The following is a 23,531-nucleotide window of genomic DNA, read 5'->3' on the forward strand; positions in this document are numbered from 1 at the left end:
CTCTATCCCTAACATAATTATGAAGAATAATACATTTAATAATATCATGTGCAAATTGTGATCGAACATTAAAAGGATGATGGAATATTCCCCATTTATTGCTGAGAATATCAAAAGCGCATTCTATATATCCTCTTTCTTGACAAATCGATAATTGAATATTTTATTTTCGACTGTCAAATGTGTTTCAGCATACGGACTTAGCAAATTTTTATGCAGCCCAAATGCTGCATCACCAACAAAAAAGTACGAAACTTCTGGACTTTCTGTGCCTGACAAGCACAATATAAAACGATATTTACTGTCAGTAATGTCCATTAGCACAACTGAATGGTAATATTAATTATATAATTAATATATTGTTACAAACTTGTAATTTGCTTCCCATCACGGCTAGTATCATCGTAAGAAAGACCCTTTGTAAGATCCGTCCTGTGCGTCAATGACCTGTGAGCTTGGCGACTTGGCGACTAAATGGATACTACTGGAAAGTTCGAGAACTTTCACGATCCATCCACTAAGACCCGAGATACAGCTAGGTACGCCCTGATTGGTCTGAAGACTCTAGCCCCGCCTCCCGGAACTATAAAAGATGGGCACTCAGAAGCTACGGGGGAGTCGTGTCGTGTGTATCGGAAGAAGTCGTGTGGATCGTCAAAAGTTGTGTGTGAGAGAGGAGTCGGAGTCGCCGACAAATAAGAGAAATTAGAGGATGAGACAGCAAGAAAGCTGCTGAACTAATGAACTATTAGCAATTAAATGCGCTGAGTCATTACAATTGATTAGCGGTATTTGTTGTAGAAGAAAAAATTTTGTAACAATATATTAATATGAATTGTATATTAATTTTTAATTGTATATTTATGTGTATAAATCGTATTTAAGGTTCTGTTCATATTAGTATGTTTTTATGGTATTGCATCTATAAACAAAGTCACCTTCAGAACTTTATAATAACAACGTACGAAAATAATTGTAAGTAAAACATTTATTTTACTCAATGCAATTTATTACTCCAATAGATTTCAAAAGTTATTGCTAGCATTTCTACAGGCTGAATGGAATTCTTCATTTTGGTATTTTTGTGCTAATATCTTTAAGCCTTCCATGTAATCCCCCAAAGGAAGTCTTCATTCTGAAATAATTGAAGAATTTCAATGCCAATTTCTTTTGCCTCAAATCTTCAAATAACATGTAAAAAGCTCCTGAATCCTCTATTTCCATTAATTGAATAAATCCAAATAAGCCAATTGTTTTCCTTTTCCTCTTCATGCGACGACAAAATAACAATAAAGAGGGAATCTGCACTCTATTCATTTCAAATTACACTTAAACAGTAAATAGTTTAAATAACACGGTTAAAGTAAATTTGTTTGTTGATGAAATTGTACCGACTCTTATGAAGGCGACGGAAATTTTACCGCCGTGTGTGTAAACCTTCGATTTCTTGATCGGTAACGTTAAAATATCTGCAGCAGGAAAAAACGCTGTGTGTGTAACCAGCCTTTGGTGACCAACCGGTTCGTCAGTATTAACGATCTCTAAAATTTTCGATTAAATATTTTATGAAACTTGGTCTCTTAATAGCATTTTCTGAAAAATATTTTTAAGCTTCAGATTTTGATAGTTATATAATTCAGTCATACTATTATGTAGGCCTTAAACTGTTCTGTTCATTGTACTAAATATCTCTCTCTTTAATTTTTTGTCTGCGCCCATAAAATTTAAATTTTAAATTAGAGTGGAAATGTTAAACTGCAATTAATATAAAAACACTTTTTACTAAAACCATCTATCTATATATTTTTTTTAAATATGAAAAGTGAAAGCAGAGTCATTCGGCTTTAAAATTGTATGTGCACTGCAGAATAATTTTCGTAATTTCTATAATATATTAAAGTAATAATATCATTCAACAAAGATTTCTCTGATTCATCGTAACATTCAACTTTTAGTTTTACTTTCAAAATATTTAATTGATGTAAATAAAAATATTTTAATTTATTTCAGTCAATAAATGTACCTATGAAAAAATTATGAAGTTTAAATTTTACTCAGTCCTTTTCTCCTAAGGAATCATACTCTGCGAAATACTCTTGGCAATTCGACTTATAAATAAAAGTTTCTGTCTTCTGCGATCAAATGTGATCGATTTATGAAGATTTTATAAATCAATTTTAGAACAATCAACATTTTCATAATTATAGGCCAATCACTGTCGAGACACTTTGGTAGAAGACTAGCGTATCTTCTTGGAGACGGTAGAGAAAGTAATCTAAAATCGCCAGTTTTTATAGAAGAGTGATTTTCAAATTTCATAAATTATGTCGGTTTTAGTGATTGACTTAATAATTTGGAATTCACCAATTTTTACTTAAAATATTGGTGTCTCAAGAATATTTTGTTAATAAGGATTCAAAGAGAGAGGACCTATGTGAAAATTTAAAATTCGTAATTCATCGGAGCATTTATTGACTCAAGTTACATAAAATTCAATTATTTAGTAGGCCCCAAATTAGCTGATCAGAGTGATTATCCTATATATGTATTAACCCGTGTTTGCTTTAAATTAAATTATTTCATTGAATTAATAATATGGATATTATAAAAGATCATAGAAAAATTTTTCCCCATTTACTTTTTAGAATATCGTATTTCAATTTTTTTTTCCACTTCATACAGACACGTGCTGAAAATTACATTTTTATATATTTAATTTGCAATAATAGTTGATTTATTTTTTTAATGTGAGCTTCTTCTATTGTGATGGCAACACGTTGATAAAAAAATAATTTTTTTCCCATGCTCGCGAAACGTGCTCGTGCAGATAAAATTTTATTTTATGGGAAATAAATTGTTGAAAAATATGGTTAAATTAATTTAAAAATTCATTAAAAACCGAAGTTTAATTTATAGGTAAAAACATTAGTATCATTAAAAAGATAATTTTTTTTTGGACTTTAAATTGATGCAAAAATAATTTTTGTGCGATAGTATTTTTTGGTAGCGGAAAAACATCAAAATGTCGCTTAATTTTTAATTAATTAAAATTCTAATTCAAAACTCAAAAAAAAAAAATCGCTTCTAAGTGCACATTTCCGGCCTCCAAGGTATGCCAAATTTGGTAGCTGTAGGGCGAACGGTCTGGCCTGTAGAACGCCAACACACACATTGAGCTTTATTATAAGTATAGATAAATTTAATATTTCACGCTATTTCTTTATTTAATTAAAATCGTCTGCAAAATGCTAACTAAAAAAATATTTTTAGTACTTTTTTTAAATAATTATAACTTTTTTCTTCTGTTTGGCAACGTTAGGATTTCAATTCTTACACGAATTTTTGCTTTCTAGAGAAGCTGAAACTAAAGTAAAATCTTTTTTTGTTCATGTTATTTTGAACACTCCATTATAGCTCTGGCTGCAGCTTCCTCGGGCATTGCTGCAACGGTGGCCGGACGGCACATTCCGTTTTCAAATTGCCGTTTAATCTTGAAAGCCAAGATACCCCAACATGCAACATCACCAAAAACAGTGACCGGGGAGTCCTTCTGCAGCAGTGCAATTTAATATTATGGGATGAGTGCACAATGTCACACAAACATGCATTAGAGGCGTTTAATCGCAGCCTGCAGGGTATCCGCGGCAACCAGGCGGTGATGGGCGCCGTTGTGGTTTTGCTCACAATGACCTGTTTGCAATTTTAGTGAGCACTTGCGGACTATCAAACCCCCTCCAGCTGTGGGATAAATACAAAGACGCTTTATCAGAAGATATCGTGCATAGGCTGGATGGCACTCACAATGACCTAATCATTAATAGGGATGACGAATATTTTCAGAGCGGTTATTACGTAACCAATATCAAAAAGTCACAAATACAAGTGATCAATACTTTTCAAAGAGGGGTGTGATTCAAATCCTTCATACGATCTTACTGATGATATTTCGATTACAAGTTTTGGATCACGATAGAAACTAACAATCGATACGATATCACTGAAATTTGCCGGAGCGGTGACGATACGATCTGTCCAATGGAAGCTCTCGAAAGAAATCTGTGATTGGATGAAAAGTGAACGGACCGGTTATTGCAATTATCGTATCGTATCATTGAATTGCATATCACTGAAATTTATCGCAGCGGTGATTTCACCGGAAAGTGCGAGGCTTCACTGGAAAGTGCGAAGTCACCGATATTCGTATTTGATAATGCACTATTCCATACAGATCATTTTTTATTGCTCGTGACATGATTGACTTTGATTACATGTACTCTGTTTACTGCTGGCGCCATCTATTGGTAGAATATAGGACTAAAGTAAACATTTTAAAGAAATGACATATTTTTTTAACTCATCTTTTCCAGAAAATGGTTCACTCTAATAAATAAATTAAATAAATAGTTTTGAGAAAAAAAATAAAATTTAAGAAGTAAGCTGAAAGAGATAAATTAATTCAATCACACGTTAATTAAATTAGTAAATTAAGTATTAATTACAATTAATAAATTTTATATTTAATATTAAGTAATAATTTTTAATTAATAATATGATTGAAATAACAGATATTTGGAACGCATATTTAAAAATAACAATAGCAATATTATTTGTTATTCAAAAAATTGTGGATTATGCATCTCTAATCATTAACGGAGCTTAGGTATTGATTGAGGAGCAAGATGCCTAGGTCAGTTTTCATACATATACATCGAAATTTCCACGCGAACGAAGTCACGGGTAATAGCTAGTTAATTCGTATATATTACAATACGTGTTGAACGTTATTTACACCTCTTTCATTCAAAATTAAATCCCATTGCCAAAAGATTATTTCGATTAGGTTTTCATCTACATCGTTATTATAAAACGTTGCAAAGTTTTTGGAACATTGTTCTAATTCCTGTTTTTCTAAAGTTTTTTAATAAGTTAATTTGAAATGAATTAAGTTAAAGTTAATTTGAAATACTTTTAAATATATCTTCTATCTACAATAACAATATCAGTTACAGAGTTAAAAAATAACATCTAAATTCGCAACCGTGTTTTCTATATTTTGATCTTCTGCTGTTTCGAAATATTTTTCTCTTTTTAGAATTCGTTTTTTAGGAAAATGTTCTGAAAGATTTAAATTACGTGCTATCGCTTTTGCTTCGTCTAAAAATCAGCTTTAATTTTATTGACTGAATTAAAAAACTAGTCGAGAAAAATCGTTTTTACTTGAAATGGTTTATTGATAGTTTTAATTTTGGACAATATTGTGAAAGATAACTATTAAACATAAATTGAATGTAATTTCTTGTATTAAATCTAATAGATTTTTTGCTTTGGATACTGTTGTATTATTGTTATTTGTATCTGTAAATTCTTGTCGGGCATTACAAATTTTCAAATTGTATATACACTGATTTAACCGAATCTATTTTGGCTTCCCAACAAGTGTCACATAATGGTTTAAGAGTAACGTTTAAATGTTTTTGTAGAATTTTCCATCTTTTTGTAGTTTCAGAAAATAAACAATATAAACGTTGCAATATCCAAAAAAAAAAAAAAAAAAAAAAAAAAAAAAAAAAATTACAATATATACTGTTGGAAGCGACATCAGAAATCAATAAATTAAAAGAGTGTTATATGCAAGGCACATAAATTGCTTGAGGGTTTAAAGCAATTATTTTAGATTGTACATTATAATATTTCTGTTTCATGTTGCTACCGAAGTCGAATGCCTGTCAACTATAATCCATTATATCGAAATCAGGCCCGCTTAATATTTCCAATACAACTTTTGTTAGTCCTTCTCCAGTCACATCAGTTACTTCAATTAACCCTATAAATGATTCATTTATACTTAATCTTTTCTCTTCAAAATTTACATACCTAATAAAGACTGAAGTTTGTTTTTATGGGAAATATCAGATGTAGAATCCATTCGGATACTAATATTTGGCGACTTTTGTATCGTCTTTAATTTCGTTAAGAACTTCTTTTCCTAACGCAGTAATAATTTGTTCTTGTGATGCATATGTTAATTCATACACAATTCTATTTTTGGAATTTTTAATTTTGTTTACATGACCCAGAAGCAAAGAGTCGTATTTACTTAATAATTCTATTAAACTTAAAAAATTTCCATTATTATTCGTTCCTATTATTTCATGGTTTCCTGGAAGTGGCAGATTATTACATGCTAAAAATGAAGTCACATCTACAATTTTTTGCATTAGTAATTTAAGTCATTCCGTTTCCTTATTTATATCAACTTGATTTGTATTATCAATAGTCGAACATAAATTTAGTCTCTTCAGTAGTTCTTTCCAAGCAATAAATGAATTAAGTGACAAATAGAACGCTCAGATCTTGAATTACAGTTAATTTTTTTTTATTATAGACATCTATAAATCGTGTAGATTTTTCATTTCCTCTGGAAAATAATGTACAAAAAAAAAAAAAAAAAAAAAAAAAAACTAGTCTTGTTTTTAAATAAATCAACCAGCTGCGAAGCTGCATTTCATCATTTGGATTTTTTTAAAGTAAAAAGTAATGGAAAATGATCTACCATGAGCATTCTTAAGAAAAACTCCTTTGTTTACAGGTATGCTTCTAACACAAAATATTTTAAACTAATCAGTTATAATGCTTGGCCATAAACCTGTGGCCTGTATCACTTATATGCATTTGTAGTCATTTTCTTATGCAATCGTATGTGTGTAAACATATGGTTCGTCAAAGATTTTCACAGTTTCTACACTTGCATTGCAAGATTGTGTAGTTTGAGCAGAACTTTCTTCGCCAATTGAAGCCTGAATTGTAACTTCTGAATTCTAAGCAATTTCATTGCCAGAATTACTTCATAGACAAGAAAAAGATATATTCATGACTTTTTGAAATTTAGCTTTCCCTCTTTTTTGCTAATTAGCCTTTTTTCTTTTCTCCTAATTTTCTTTTTTAAAACCGAGTCTTGACATCCAGAAGGATATTTCCTTAGCATGAACATGATCAGATCTAGCAATATTAAACATTTTATAGTATGAATTATCAAAGTAACTTAGCAATTTCACTTAGTAGGTGAAGTAAATGTTTTTTATGTTTATAATACGTTGCACACATGCACTAAACTAATATATCTATAAACTCCTATATTTCAAAACCCATCGATTGTTCCAGTTAAATTCCTTATTCTCTTCTTTCAATTCCATTATTACAGTCCAGAATATTATTTTAGTTCTTGATCATGTTTCAGGGCCCTCTCACTTGCGGGGCCCCAGTGCGTAGCATGCACCGCATCCCCCAGATGGCCGGCCCTACTGATAGTTGTTTTTTTGCGATGTAATTTTCAATCTGAAAACAAAACTTGAAGAATATGAACATTCGTATTTCCTCTTAAATCCAAACTTGCACGTTCTTTCATTCTTTTTTAATAGCTTCATTCCACGTTCTTTTTTTGTTCCTCCTGCCGCAACACGTGAATAAAACCTGTAGAAAGGAGCAGATAGATAAAATGGCATCATGTGAGGCCACTTAGTATATTTAATGACTTCAGGCACGACTGTGGTCTGAAATTTATTGACTCGTGTCTCTATCCGTTGAATTTAACGGACAGTCATAGTATGCACAAAAAAACAGAACGAGACTTTTTCTAAATTTTTTATTATAGAGAAAACCTTTTAAGATCCAACATTAATGAGGGTATAAATGTCGACGATGAAAGAGAATGTGAGGTCATTATCAAACCAAAGGTAACGAAGCTATGGTTTTGCTCCGAATGGATCGAGTTTTAAAACAGATTGTGATGTTGGTAAACCTATTAGAATTTAAGCGATAAGATATGTATTTATCAAAACATTATATTGAAAAAATTTAGAACAATTCTTAAGATTTATCACAAATGAAAATAAAAAGAAGATATAGACTTCACATTTTTTTTTTAATTCTAAAAATAACATAATATAAAACATGCAAAGATTTATTTATTAGGAATATTACAAGAATAATGCTCCAAAATTAAATGAAACAATACTTGATCCTAATTTGAATAAATTTAATTGCACGGCATTTACAATAATAATTAAATGAAAGCACAAAATTAAATACCTTTCATAATACCAGAAAAATAAGTTTCGAGGACTCGGTCCCTGTAGATAATTGCCAACTTTGTTTGTTTAATAATCCAGCTATGAGTATGTGGTTGAAAAATAAATTCTTATTATGAAATGTATTCTTGCTGGAAAAAGTTTCAAAATATTATTTTTGAAACAGATACTGTTAGATTATATTTCTCTTTTAGATTATCATGATACGTTTGAGTATTTTACCCATTTTAGCAAATAAATAAAACATTAAAAAAATTGAAAAATCTAGAAAGATTGTTTTTTTTTATGGAGTTCCAATCCATGTAACATAAGTGTGTCTTCTGATTAGAATTCAGATATTTACGTTTAATTCGAAAAGTATTTCAAAAATGACTTAAATTTCAATAATTTTTTGGGGTACGGTATATTTATCCTTTTATAAATTTGAATCTTTTTGTTGAAATGCGATTTAATACAATTGGTAATTTAATTTGTTGGATCTTATTGAATTGAACTAAAACAAATTCCCGATTTAAATGAAAGAAATTTAATTAAAAGTGTTTTTTAATCATTAATTCGTACAACTTAAGATCTCCTTTATGGGTCAGCTTACAATAAAAGAGTTTATGTGTTATATTCTATAGGACAGACCGTTAGACTTACAGATATTAAATTTAATACTGATGTAATTTGAAAGGTAAAAATATAAAAATTAACTCAATTTTTTTTTTTTTTTGAAATTTTGATTAGAATTTTAGTAAATAAAACAAACAAGCGAAATTTTGACATTTCTCATATAATTGCCGAGAATATTATAGCACAAAAATGAGTTTTACATCATCTTTAAGTTCAAAATTTATCTTTTCAATGATATTAATTTAAATGCAGTACAGTTTTTAGCATGTGAGAACATGTTGTTGTTTTGGCTTGAGGTTTTTGAAGCGATTTGAAGGCAACAAATTGTTGAAGCCTCAAAATGCGTATGCAACTAATTGGCGATTTATTCCTTTTTATATTTTGGAGTCGGCTTTTACAGTATAGTTTTTGAAATATCTATCGTCTGCTATGCAGTTTTATTTTGGAGTCGGCTTTCACTGTATAGCTTTTGAATTATCTATCGTCTACTGTTGTAGTATTTCCCTTGGAAATCAATGTTATTGCCTAACTCGCGCAACTTTTTAAAAAAATAAACCAAACAAGATAAAATATTGTTTGTTTAATCGATAAAGATTATTAGTTCAAGGATAATTTCAACTAATTAAAATAAGGTTGTTAGAAAATAATGCAGATGGTTGTCCCATTTGGCGATTTATCGTCAACTAAAGTTATACATTCTCTGAATTCTTACGAATTGTCTTAATTAATTTAAGTCATTAACCATTTTAAACCGGTTTGAAAAATCACGAGACTATCAGATTACGCATGCGTCGCTATTTAGAAAAACGATGGGTTTTTTCATCTCAAAATCGGTCGAACTCCAAAACTTTGCCTGCTAGAAAAATTAAAAATGAAAGTTTAAAAAAATTTGTATATGTATATATACAGAGAGAGAGAGAGAGAGACCGATAGAGAAATCTCGTGATTGTTTCAAACCGGTTTAAACTGGTTAATGACTAAATTAATTAAGACAAATAATAACTTAAAAAAATAATAATGTTCTCACATGATAATTTAAAATTTGCGATAGGAGATTTTTATTTATTTATTTATTTTTAAAAACCTTTTCAAGCCTATTTTGCAAAAATAAATTTCACTGTTGTAAAAAAAAAAAAAAAAAAAAAAAAATTGATTGTTGCTACAAAAAATTTACCCAAGAATTTTCTTTCATTGCTGATGATATAGGTATGAAAATACAGTTTATTGTTCTATAATGAGCAGTTCTGTTTAAAAGAATGCTTTTAATAGACTTTTTGAAATTTTGTTATACTTACAATTAAGATTTAACTTCACAAATACCCAATGACGAAAATTTTTAAAGAGCATCTATTTTAAAATAGTTTCACAAGAAGGTTTTTGGTCTGGTAATGGTTTTGTTTTGGTAAACTGAATAACTTCTGCTTCAAATTAAAGTTTAAATTTTATACGAGATGAGAAAAATTGAGAATATGCATTGCGCAATGGACAGAACAATGTAAGGTTTCTAAAATAATTGTGTTGCATTCTTATCAAAATTTAAAGTTTAAAAGACTTGCCGAGGAAATCAATAAAAGCAAGTAACATAAAATTTTTAATTGAAAATTCTAGCTCCATCATTTCCGTAGCTTGTCGCGAAAGGCGACTAGTCATAAGTAAATTTAAAACGAATAATTTTTCACGAACAACCTTGGTCATAAATGTAGGAAAAGTTAATACAGAAATAAGCACAGAAACATGTTCATTTGATATGATTCTAATTTGCTGTGCGATTCCGGGGAAAAAATTACAACAGGAAGCTTAAACGATTACGATATGAAAAAAACAGAAAAAACAAACAAACAAACAAAAAAAAAAAAAAAAACCAGAAAAAAAAACACCGCAAATGATTTTATTCTGACAGCTGTTCCTTGCGCTACCAATTAGGCTTAATTTGTCATTCTAATCATGACTCAATTTGTTGCGACAGCGTCTCGGCACGTGTGAAAAAGGAATTGAGAAGCAAAAGTAAACGATATGATTGTTATTGCTTTGCGTGTATCTGCAGTTAAATGTAGACGTAGTGAAGATTACTTATCGAAAAATGCTGATAAACACGTATCTGATCAAACATTTGTTTATTGTGACGCATAACAATATTTAAGTGATCTACTTTCGAATAAGTAAGTTGCATCAATCATTCCATTGTATTCGAAATTATTTACGCTGAAATTTAATTTCGAATCAAAATTTCAGTTTGGACTAGAGTTTCATAGTTGTGACAATAAAGTGATCAAATGTCGTGGAATAGCCGCGATATCTAACTCTTTGACTCCCTGCTAATTTGCCATGACTAATGCCATGGATAAAATCATCACACATTTTTTATTTTTAAGTAAATTTATTATATTAAAATGCTTTTAAAAATTTCTTACAAAATACATTTTTGTAAAATTTTTTTCTTTTATATGCAGAATTAAAAGCTTTATATACCTTAAAATAATCATTCTAAATGAATATCATTCTAGATTTAAAAAAAAACAAAAAAAAAAAAAAAAAAACAGTGTAAATGGTCTTCTCAAAATTTTCTCGTATACTCTCTAATGAAGGTGTTATCCCAAAGGAGCACTTTGCATGTCATTGCTTTATAAAATACAATAGTTAACGAAATATTAAGTTTTGGCGTGAATTTAGTATTTTTACTGAATCTATCGTATACCCTTTGGCGATTAATCCCTGGCATGCTATCCGAAAATCGAATTTGTGTTTTAAGCTCGTTTTTCCCAACAGAACTAAAGAAAAATTTGATACTGAAATACAGTTGTAGTCACAAAATCTCATACCAAATTTGACATATTTAAGTCATTGTGTCTTTGAGTTATCACGTATATATATTTCTGAAAGTGAAGACCGACGGACGGTCAATCCATTGCTGGATTTGGCACAAAAATTTGAAAAATATCTATACAAGATATTAGTTCTGTGCATCGAATTTTATCTATCTAACTCCCTTCGTTGTTGTTGTGCTGTGACTTATGGCACTTTACAAGCTCATTGTCAGTTATCTGTCAGCGATTTAAGCCGAGTGAGCGTCCCTTGTTTTTTCAGTTGCTCCAACTAAGGCCAAAAATACGACTTAGCTACTTTATGTATCATATTCGCTTGCAGAGAGGGGTGCGAGCTCAAGTGTCATCCTCGTCATCTGACCGCGGTTCAAAATTACGAGGTTCGTCCCAAAATAGCCTTAGTGTTGCTTTACAACGGGACGTTAAAATAACTACACTAAACTCGCTTGCACAACCACTTTCTACAGGGTGGGGGGCATTCACACACCTCACAGACAGAACACAGAACAACCGTACCCGAACCGGGACTCGAACCCGCGACGCTCAGATCACGGCGAAGACGCGCTACTCCTATGACAAGAAGCCGGCCTAGCTCCCTTCGTTTTATAGTTATTGCGTTAACCCATATTCGAACAGCCGGACAGATATATTTTGACAGCATTTTCCTCAAAATTTAATAGCAACTTACAAATTTGGTATAAAGACCGTATACCAAATTTCAGCCATCTAGATTAAGGCGTTTTTAAGTTAGCTTTATCACTGTCAGACAGATAGAGGGACATTTTCCAAATATGTGTTATCCGAACTCAAGGAGGTCTATGAGTGGAGATTCATCAAAATCTCGTGTTCGAATTTTTTGACGATTACTATACTTTCTCTAGACAAGAAAGTCTATTAATAATGAATATAATGGTAAAACATTTTATTTATGTTCCTTTAACTTGCTTTCACTTAGTAATTTTTAAGAACTTATTATTATTTTTTTTTTAGAGTTTGAGGAAAATGGTTTCAATACAAAAGTTGCTCGTTTTAACCTCTCCGTCTTTATTCTTAAAGAAGGTATGGAAAAATATAAAATTCCAGAGCCTCCCATTTTTCACTATTTCCAGCCCTATAAATTGGACAACCCAAAGCGCAATGGGTTGTTGGAGTTCCTTGAATTTTTTAAGTTCTTAACTTCTAGACATTGCTAATGTTGAGAGAAAAGTAGTATCGGATATACATTACTAATTAAATCGGATATACATTACTAAATATCTACTAATAAAATAATTTTAATAAAGTTTAGTAATAGATTGAAGAAAGATCTGTTCTAGTGGTCTCCCAAAATCTTTCTTGGATATTTCAATAAAGGTACTTGTGTATTATTAACCGTATGCTATTGGCAAAACATAGTTATTAAAGAGCCTATTAGCATGCAATTTACATACCTATTTTAGGTTTCTTTTTACCGACCATTTGAAACGAAATTTGGATACAAAACTACGTTTCTAGTCCCAAAAACAGCATACCTAATTTTATTTATCTATGTAGTTGTTTTATCCAATCTATTATCTTGGTTCCAAATTTGATAGGTTTGATGCTTTAGATGTTATATATGTATACTGATTAATCGCTATTAATCGGTTAATAAAAGGACCCATACTTCAGTTAAAGCTATAGTGGTTGTTTTTTATTATTATAATATTTTTTTTAATACAGTTCTCTCTCAGTTATGCGACAAACATCAAGCCAAAGGATCATCAAGTTAATAAAAATTCTGGAATAACGAATTTCATTTTACAAAAATATAAAAAGAACTAAAAAACACGCAGCTTCTGAAAATTTTTAAGTTGATCTTTTTTACATAATGTTTCCAAGGAATCTTTCTTTCCTTTACTTTTATTTAAACAGTTTTATTCAAGCAAGCTTTTAATATGTATTCCAAGTGCATTTCAACAATTTTTAACTACAGAAATAGAAGAAAAACAGAAATTTTATTTCATTTCTTCCCAAAACTGGCAACATAAATTGTTTTGATATTAGAAACAGTCAAAATTACGATTTGAAAATCACTTTTCAGTTCTTAACTTCTAAGATATTGCAATTATCGAAAAAATTTAAATACAAAAGTTGCTCGTCTTAATGAGGAGCTAATTTAATTTATTTTTCTATCTTCAATATTAATAAAGTTATGGCGAAATGAAAATTTCACCCCCCACCATTTCCACCCCCTTTGAGCTAAAAATGCTTATGTACGAAATAATCAGATTTTTACACTTCTTATAACATATTCTACGCCGGTAAAAATCCTAACAAATTACTCTAATTATCTTGTTTACAAGATAACATGGGTAAAACGCTATACGCATATATAACTTTTGAACGAAGAGTGGCTTTGGGTTCTAGAGATCAAGATAGATGAAGAACAACAAAAATTTTCTCGAAGTCTTCATATGAGAAACATTAAAATAGGTAGTCTTCCCATAGGAACCTACCTAAAAACATCTACACAATCAAAATCCCATTTAATTATTAAATCGGACATTTTCCAAATGATAAATTAATAAATTTCTTAGAATTTAAACAACATTATATTAAACTTGTAAAAGGCAAGTAAGTAAGGAAGAATTTTAGAATAACGTTCTAACAATAAAATGATTATTTTAATCTGAATCAGTTTGAAAGAACAGCCTTTGTAAATTAAAAGAAAGCTTAAAATTAATATACTCAGAAAATATTGAGAAAAAAAAGTGCCTAAATTTCGGGTCCCCTAGGCAATTGTTTATTTGATAATCTGACTGGAAAGAAGAAAAAGGAAATTACCTCTTTAATGAAACGCAATATTGAAAAACTACTAATTTCAGTCTGCTCACGACATATTCGAAATAAAGTCGTCCCATTTGCCAGAGCGAATTTGCGCTTTTCTGCCATAAGCCAAAGTACATAATTCTGCGACGCCGAGCTTCTCAAAGAGTTGATTTATAATTTTAAATTTAATCTTAATACTTTATATTAATGACAGATAAAACAGACAAAAAATTCTTTTAACTGTAAAACTCTTAATACGAAAGTACACTATTATAATACTCATAAATCCCCCCCTCCTTTAATTTAAAGTTATCTTAAATACTTATTCATTAATTCTATTATTTGCGTTTTTTTTCTATGAAAAGGTTTTCATTGTTTTATTAAAGTCAACAGACCTTTTTAAATCTGTTTCAAGGCAAGGACAATCAGTTTGCTTTCGTTGCATTATAGTTTTAAGATAGCCTTGATTCTTTTCAACAAAAAAAAAGTCATTCAGATGAAGAATTTGTCACTGTGAGCAGACAAACATTCTTATATAAAGTAATGAAGAATTTTATGTTCCTTTTTTATTACCATGGAACAAAAAAAACTAAATTAGTAGTTACGTTTTTGGTGACTAACTGGTTAGCTGGTAATATTTTTTTATCAATAGTCTAATTTAAATCTCTTATACATAGTTTAAGAATTCGCCTAACAATTTTTTTTTCAAGTCTCAAATTCTGATAGACATTAAAGCCATGTTATTTTAATAGCCTTATACTTATTCTATTGTTGCATACATGAACATTCTTACTGGAATCGAATCCAATCATGCTAGTGCTCTTCATAACATCATTCTCCATGTAATCCATATTTTAACTGCAGGTTGTTTTTAGAAACAATACAATTTCACTATCTAATCCACTAGGTAAACTGACTAAAAATTAAATAGAATAGTTCTTCCTTGGTGTTCAACAATATAAAAATATTACACATTCAAATATCTAATAAAACAATGATAACATTTAAACTTTTTTTCCAACATTGAAATCTATTATAATTATTCCAAAAAAATTGCTAAAATTCAGTTAAAAATCATAGGACAACTAAATTAATATAATTAAAAAAGAAGATTTTTTTTAAAAATATTTGAAAGAGTATTATCTTACAATATTTTTGAGAAATGGTAGAAAAACTCCAAATTTTACTTCATTTTTAGTTAATAAAAAATTTTGCTGTACATTGTCACGCTCCTAAGTATATCTGTGCCAAATTTAATTAGCTCTAGATTTGACATAACCGCACCACGCCAATACACCACAAATAATTTTTTATTGTTAACAGAGATTGCAATCAGTTCATATACTAGAAAACAAGATGGTATTGGTGAGAGAAAAGTGTGCAGACAAGTGGATTCATTTCAAATTTAATGTTTGATGATAGATTTTTGTGCCTTATTCAAAATTCAATAAACTAAGCAGTTTCAAAATCCAATTACTTTCATTGCTGTTTTCAAGAGTGATAATGGTTAAAACTTTCTAGCACTACTTTTTTTTTCTTTTGTGAAAGGATAATTTATTGTATTTTAATAACCATGCTTCATTAACAAAATAAAATAAACACAGTTTAGTTATACATTGTTTTATTTTTAATAATGAGTAACCAAACAAGATAAGTTTGTAAAATTAAACAAAATGAAAAAAATTAATTTTCAATAAATTAAAAAATATGATGTTGCTTGCCAAACCAGTGAAATTGTTTGTATAAATATATGTATGTACATGCATGTATACATTTTAAATCCTTTGTTGGATTTTTATTTCATTCTAATTTTGAGAAACTTTTGAAAAAAGATAACAGTCACGTCTTTCAGTGTTTGATTACAAAAAATAAAAACAGTTTTTGGAATTGCCCAATTTTTCGTACCTGATAAATTTAAAGTATGCATTACTCTCCCTTTTTTTAAAAAACTCAGTAGATATAAAAGAAATTTGAATAATAACTATATAAATCTTATTCATCTTTAAAAAAAATGAAGATTTTTCATATGGCAAAATTAAAAACTCCCAAAGCTCTAAACATTTAGCAATCAAATGTTTAAACAAATAATTAATAACCAATCAAATCCTACTTTACACCATTATAACAATCAACAAAATGTTTAAAAAAATATTAAAAGGAAAAAGAAAAGAAGCAGAAACTGGAAGTCCAAGGCACTTTATTTTTTAAATTTGAGAACGAATACATAATGAATTATCCTGATACAGGACAAAAAAAAGTACGTAAATGAGTTAACATTGAGCATTACATAAAACTTTATGACACATAGTTCCAGTGATAACTTATTTTGTACAACATTGTTACAAAAATAATGTTGAGTTTTTCCTGCGCTGTATATATAACTGTTTACAAGTAAAAATAAAAGATGGCTCCACCAACTATAAACATTTCAAGTTTACTAAATTCACCTATCTTACATGCTTATTTAATAAATTCTCGACATGCATCAGAAAAATTACTTCAGATAATTGATAAGTTTTGCTTAAATAGGCATATTTTTTCAAAAATAGAATTCAAATACAAGATCAAAAAAATGATGAAAAGTATAACTGGTACAATCATGCAACATACAAAGAAACACTAATTTTCATTATATCTAACTGGGAGAAAATGTTCAATATTTTAATTAAATTTACAATAGACTGTCTTTTATCCATTTAAGAACAGGTCAGAGTTCTATAAATCATCCTTGCCTAATTTATATTTCTGACCTTCTATTACAACTGAATACTTTAAAGGTGTGATATCAATAGCATTTGAAAATTTAAAAATTTTATTTCAGAAGTTATCCAAAAATAAAAATACTGTACACACTTTAAGAGTAATTTTGTAAAACATAACCAACTGCAGGGAACACAAAATCATATACCTAGTTATGTATAAAATAAACAAAATATTAACATAAAATGTAGATTAATTGTTACAAAAAAGTAACTAAATTTACTTTTATCAATTACTGATAATTATTATAGAAGTAAATTGTTAATATGATTACAAAAAAACAAAGGTCTAAGATACTATAATAGGAAAGGACTTCTATAATAATTATCAATTACTGATAATTATTATAGAAGTAAATTGTTAATATGATTATAAAAAAACAAAAGTCTAAGATAAAATAGCAAAAATTGCTAAACTTTGGAAAATTATTGGTAGATATTTGCTACTTATCCCTTCCTTTTTTTATTAATTTGAAATAGTATGGAATAATAAATTATTTTTCATTTAAAAAAAGCAGACAAGATAATTGACAGTCTACTCATTAAAATTCAAATATTTGCTGAAAAATAGAAGTGTGAAAATAAGCCTAATTTTATAGGCTGTTATAATTATAATATAATTTAAAGACACGAGAATGAATTGATGAGCAAATAGAAATAATTAGTGAATAAATAAGGCAGAAGTATTAACTTTGCATGTAGTAATTTAGAACATACGGATAAATTCTGTCTATGTGCCACAATAATGTAATTAATTATGTAATACATTTAATTACAATTTTTTTGCCAATATAAAAAAAATGTATTTAGAAACATTCCTTCTCCCAGATATTAATGACATTATTTACATTATGTATCATATCCAACATTAATAAATTAATTAATGTTTCGATATTTCATTTATAAACGGACATCAACATCATACATTTTGAGAATACCATCACCTAACAGCAGGATCTATAATACAAATGGAACTAGGAATTAATTTACAGAATTAAATTTCTTCATAGGAACTGAAAATTGGCAAGTTGTCATCTATTAATTACTAAAAATTAAATTTTAAATAAAATTAATTGAAAAATATTGCAAAAATAAAAATAATTTAAAAGAAAAACAAATTGTGCTTAGTAACTGTACAAGGTGTCTATCCCACAAAATACTTTACAATATTAATTGAAATATATTGTACCTATTTTCAGTTAAAAAAAATATTTATATTTTAACATTATTCACACTTCGAAATGATTTGAATTTTTACAGTAATTAAATTCAATTAATTCCATTTGAAATACAGAGAACACAAAGTCATTATTTTAGAAACACATAAAAAAAGAGACTAATACAATAATGTATAATTGAGCACTAAATAGAATATATTTACAAATATCTTCAAACATATAGAACAACAAGTATTCAAATAATCTATGTGCAAAATATTTAAACAAAAATAATTATTAACCACTATTTAGTTATTAAGGGCTAATCTGGTGAAAGCCTAGTTATTTAAAAATGAAAGAGCCCTTCTAAACCAGAGCCCTAATTCAACAAAATTTAAATAACACTACATCATATAAAAGGAAAATATATTATCCTATTCAATTATATAGATGGCAACAATTTATTTGCATTTTGCACATAAGTTAAATGAAAGTCTGTCTTGATGTTCTGAAACAGGATAGATGCTAAATTTCCTGTGATGTTAAATTTAAAATTTTTTGATGTTGGAAATTATGTAAATACACATAAATCAAGTGGACAAAAAAAAAAAAATATTCATCATCTGATACAGATGAAAATATATTTCCATAAGAACTCCACTACCTTACAGAAATACTAATATTCAGCATAATGAACATGACTCAAAGAGGTGAACTACTTTCAAATATGTAGCCATCCCAATGATCACACAGAACACATAACCTAACCCACCCTTAGAAATACAGCTAAGCTCTTTTCATTAAAAAAAATTACAATTTTGTATTTCATTGACAATCTATTCATATAGATGATCCAAAGTGGTTTTCAAATCAAGAATTTAAGAAATTTTAAATGATTCGATAAAGCATATTGTAGCAAAATTAACAATAGTAAGAAAGTTTCAATTATCTGATTAATGTCTTCCACATTGTGAAAAAATAACTAAACTATAGTATTTTAAACACTACTACAATATCCTATGCACAGTGTGAAATACAATCTACAACCATCTCTTTTACAGACAAAAAAAGTCAAACAAAACCCAGAGCCATTTTAGTTAGTCCATATCATACATTTAGTTCATTGGGGCATTCAGGTACCATTTACTGGCAAAACTCCACTCTACGCATTGCTGAATGGCATTATACAAAACTCACATTTCCAACTGGTGGTCCCTACAGGAAAAAAAAAATAATATAATTAAAATAAATGAAAATTGAAAATAGTAAATTATATATATAAACAGGGTTCCCACTCTTATTGAAAACAAAAATTCTAGGATTTTTGGAATAGAAGATTCTTAAAAGAATCTTTTATAGAAAATTTCAAGGACCATAAAATTACATATTTCAGAGATAAAATATTTTCAAATAGAATATTCAAATGTGCCATTATTTTTTTCTTTTTATTGCTTCTAGATGCTTAACCCTCCAGTTGCTTATCATGCGATTTCCACAGTCCATTTTCTACGGCATCCCATATTTTTCACAGTTTAGAGTGTTTATTTTTATGATTAAAGATTTTTATTATATAATGTAATTATCATGTAACATATAGTATCAGTTCACTTTGCTTGAAAAACATTTGAACTTATTTGCTAACATCACATCTAAATAGTGATTTTTAAAAATTACACAGTCAGAGGGTTAAGTGAAGTGCACTAAGGACATCTAGTATAATCATCATGTATTTAATAAAGCTAATGTTTACAATTCAAAGTTGATTTCTAGATCCCAAAATAAGCAATACTGTTAGCCACTAGATGGCCTATTATTAGATGCAAATTTCATACAAACTATTGCTGGGTGCTTACATCTCAATCCAGATCTCAAGTAACAAATTAGTTCCCCCCTCCCCTTCCCCCCCAAAAAAATGGATGTACATTTTGCCCATTTTACAAGGATATAAAAAAAATTTAAGTACTTTTTTGGGACTGCGAGCACAGAAAAATAACTAACTGGTAATATGCTGAATGTTGTCATAAACTAAAAAAAAAAAAAAAAAAAAAAAAAAAATGAAGAATGAATTTACTTGTATTTCAAGACATGTTACAGCCATAGAAAGAATTCAGAGAAACTAAACAACATTTAGTTTGATTACATCTTTATGATATGAAATACTGAATGTGGCACCTAAAATTATTTGCTTTTCAAATGTATCGGTTTTTAAATATTATTTGGGCCATATTCAAACTATATTAATCACCAAAGAGAAAGAGGAGTTTAGACAGTCAAGTTATCATTCTTATTAACATGGAGAGCATTAGTGCATCTACAGCACTTTTTAAAATAAAATATGATAAAAGGGTGAAAAAATAGTATAATCATATAATAGTATGTACTATATTGAGAATTAATCTTTCAAAGCCACTAATGATGGCAGAAAGAAAAAAATAATATGTCTCGGATATCATTTACTCTTTCTATATAATATAATGAAATATACTCTTCTTTCAATTCAATATAATGAAGCACTGCATAGCCATTTTAAATTATGACTAACTATACAGATAAAGAAAACAAAATGACAAAAAAAAAAAAAAAAAAAATGTTCAAATATGAAAATTGAAATTTTTTAATTTATTATGCATTGATATTTAAAAAACAACAACGAATAAATAAACTGAGGGATTGTAAAATACAATAACAAAAGTTCAATTATAACAAAATTATTTAGAAAAAAATGTAAATAGATAAATAAGGTTGTAAACATATCATTTGAATTTTCCATGAAACTTGGAAAGTTTAATAGTTATGTTTTTTTTTTTTTTTTTTAAATCAAGGATATTTTATAGAACATACCTGTGGCTGAGACATGCTACAAGAAGGAGTTGCAGTGTCTGGTTTCATAAATTGCTGAAAAGAGAAAAGAACAAATAAATTCAATATATATTTTTATATTTCAATAATAATTTTTTAAAAAGGAATATCATATGGTATAGGCTTAATATTAGTGGAGGATTTATGCATTTTAAAGAATTAAGACAATTTATATTACGATATCTTTTAATTTGTTCAATTTAATTTTATATTTAATCAGAATTTTAATTTAACATTATTATGGATTTATTTTAGCAATGCAATGAAAATACACATGTATTGATTTATTTAATTTGTATACTATTGAAAACATTCTTAAAATATTAACTAAAATTAAAGATTTTCTTACTTACAAATGAGTCTTATTATAAATTATAAAGATATAAAGTTCAAATAATTGTAACATTATTACTTAATAGGAACTTTCAAATGAAATTCAGCATAATGAATGACAAAAATTATTTATATTCTATTATAAATAAATAAATAATTTAATTATGATTTTAGTGACTAAATGTAAACAAAATTGTAGTCATGGTATTTTATATATCATAGATTTTGTATTTTTAACAGACTGATTCATTTGATAATATTTTTCAATAGATCTGCTTGTGGCTTTCCCTTCACTCCAGGTCCCTTTTCAGGGAGCCACTGCCACTGCTTAATCTTTATATTTATTTTATTAAAATTTTACATAATACAAATTAATTAAAAATTTTTATTGTACATGCAATCACATATTCAGACAATAATGATTTACTATTATATAAGATTATATAACACTAAGTGTAATGAAATTTTAAATCAAATAAAGAAATAAATAATCTATTTAGGGGTCAGGAAATTAACTGAAATCAATCATAGATTCAATCAAAATAAGGCCAACGAGAGTAATAATCTATTACAAGAAATCTTACTATTAAGTATTTTTGTCGGCTATTCCATATTCTCCATAATTAGGTATTCACAGATAAATCAAAATTCAATTATCTAAATTATAATCATGAAATCATAATACAGAAAGAATTTTAATCCTTACCCCAAGCCAGCTTTCAATAGTCTGTTCTGGTGCATATGAAGGCGCTGGTTGATTCATCATCCAGTTAATTTCTGGCATATCACTTTTTACATTCCTATATTAAAAAAAAAGATAAAATTAGTGAGTAAACAATAAGGTGCATATCCGTTCAAGTGTCATTTTACCAATTATTGCAAGAAAATATATCAATCTGTAAACTTTTACTTTCACATAAAATAAAACACCAGAAGCTCTTTTATTTATAATGGCCTGCCTCCAGCAATCAGTACATTCGCCGGGATCGATGGCTAAAAATTTCATTCAAATACTTTGTGCCATTTGGTCTTAATAGTTTTATCAGCAAACTGCCTTTATTCAAATTTTGGAGCATTTAACTCACACAATTTTAGAAGCCTTATGCGCTCTATTCATTTTCCTATGCATTTCTCCAAATTTCTGTTTATATCTTTAAAACATCCAGTTATATCTTAAGAGAAAATCGCAATGTTTAAAATGAGCGTAATTGAAATCTGAAATCTATTCAGTACGGAAAAATGAGCCAATTTTTCATTTCTCGATAATCAATAGAAGAAAAAGAAGGGGGGAAAAATCCTGAATGAAAAATCAGTACCAACTATGAAAATTATTTGAATTTCATTTCTGCACAATGAAGTACACTGTTATAAAATGTTTTTTAAAAAAAACATTAAAAACAGAAAAGAAAATTTATACAGAAAAAACAATATTATAGGAAAAGATAACTTTATGAATTTAAAGATGTTCTGAAAATAACCTTTATACTATAATATCATCGGAAGTTGTTCAGGGCAAAACGCCAATAATCCGCTTAATTTTCAACATTTCAACTAAATAAAATAAAATAAAAATAATAAAGGTTCCAAGGTGCATATTTTCACTTTCAAAAATATATATTTTTTATAAATCTAGATCAAATGCTTTGGTCTGTTGAGTACATACACATATTTATTTTTATTATTAGAAAAGATATTTTTTAAAAACGGACGCCCAAGTCGGTTATTAATGATAATTATGATGATTTACTTTTCAATAGACTTTAACTTAGAAGAAACCTAATATCATCTTAAGCAAAAGGCTCATGACTCACATTTCGTGAAGAATTCTTTGAAAATGAATGTTTTTATTTTACGTTCAATTTTCAAATAAATTTCAACCGCAATTCAATAAATCAAGAAAATGATATTTAAAAGCCGTAGAGAGAGAAAAAAAAAAAAAAAAAAAAGGTACACTATTTTCATCAGAAACAAATCTTATTCCCTTTCAATATTCTAGCTACATAAATTGTGATGCTAATTTTTCTCCTCAAACAAATTTTATAGAGTTGAAAAATAGTTAGCCTTAATGAAAGCTTAACCGTTCAAAACCAACTCGATTGCAGAAGTATT

General features: G+C 28.3%; 1 protein-coding gene across 1 annotated transcript in view; it reads right to left on the bottom strand.

The window, feature by feature from the left end:
• Positions 1–16,494: 16,494 nt before the first annotated feature.
• Positions 16,495–23,531, bottom strand: part of LOC129971558 (heat shock factor protein-like) — an 89,883-nt gene continuing 82,846 nt past the window's right edge. Inside the window, exons 8-10 of the mRNA XM_056085437.1 lie at positions 22,129–22,222; positions 21,072–21,125; positions 16,495–19,445 (exon numbers count right to left, since the gene is read on the bottom strand). Of these exons, the coding sequence (XP_055941412.1) occupies positions 19,413–19,445; positions 21,072–21,125; positions 22,129–22,222 (181 nt within the window). The 3' untranslated portion in view covers positions 16,495–19,412. The remainder of the gene's footprint in view (positions 19,446–21,071; positions 21,126–22,128; positions 22,223–23,531) is intronic.

This window comes from Argiope bruennichi, chromosome 6 (assembly GCF_947563725.1).
Source record: "Argiope bruennichi chromosome 6, qqArgBrue1.1, whole genome shotgun sequence".
Taxonomy (NCBI): Eukaryota; Metazoa; Arthropoda; class Arachnida; order Araneae; family Araneidae; genus Argiope; species Argiope bruennichi.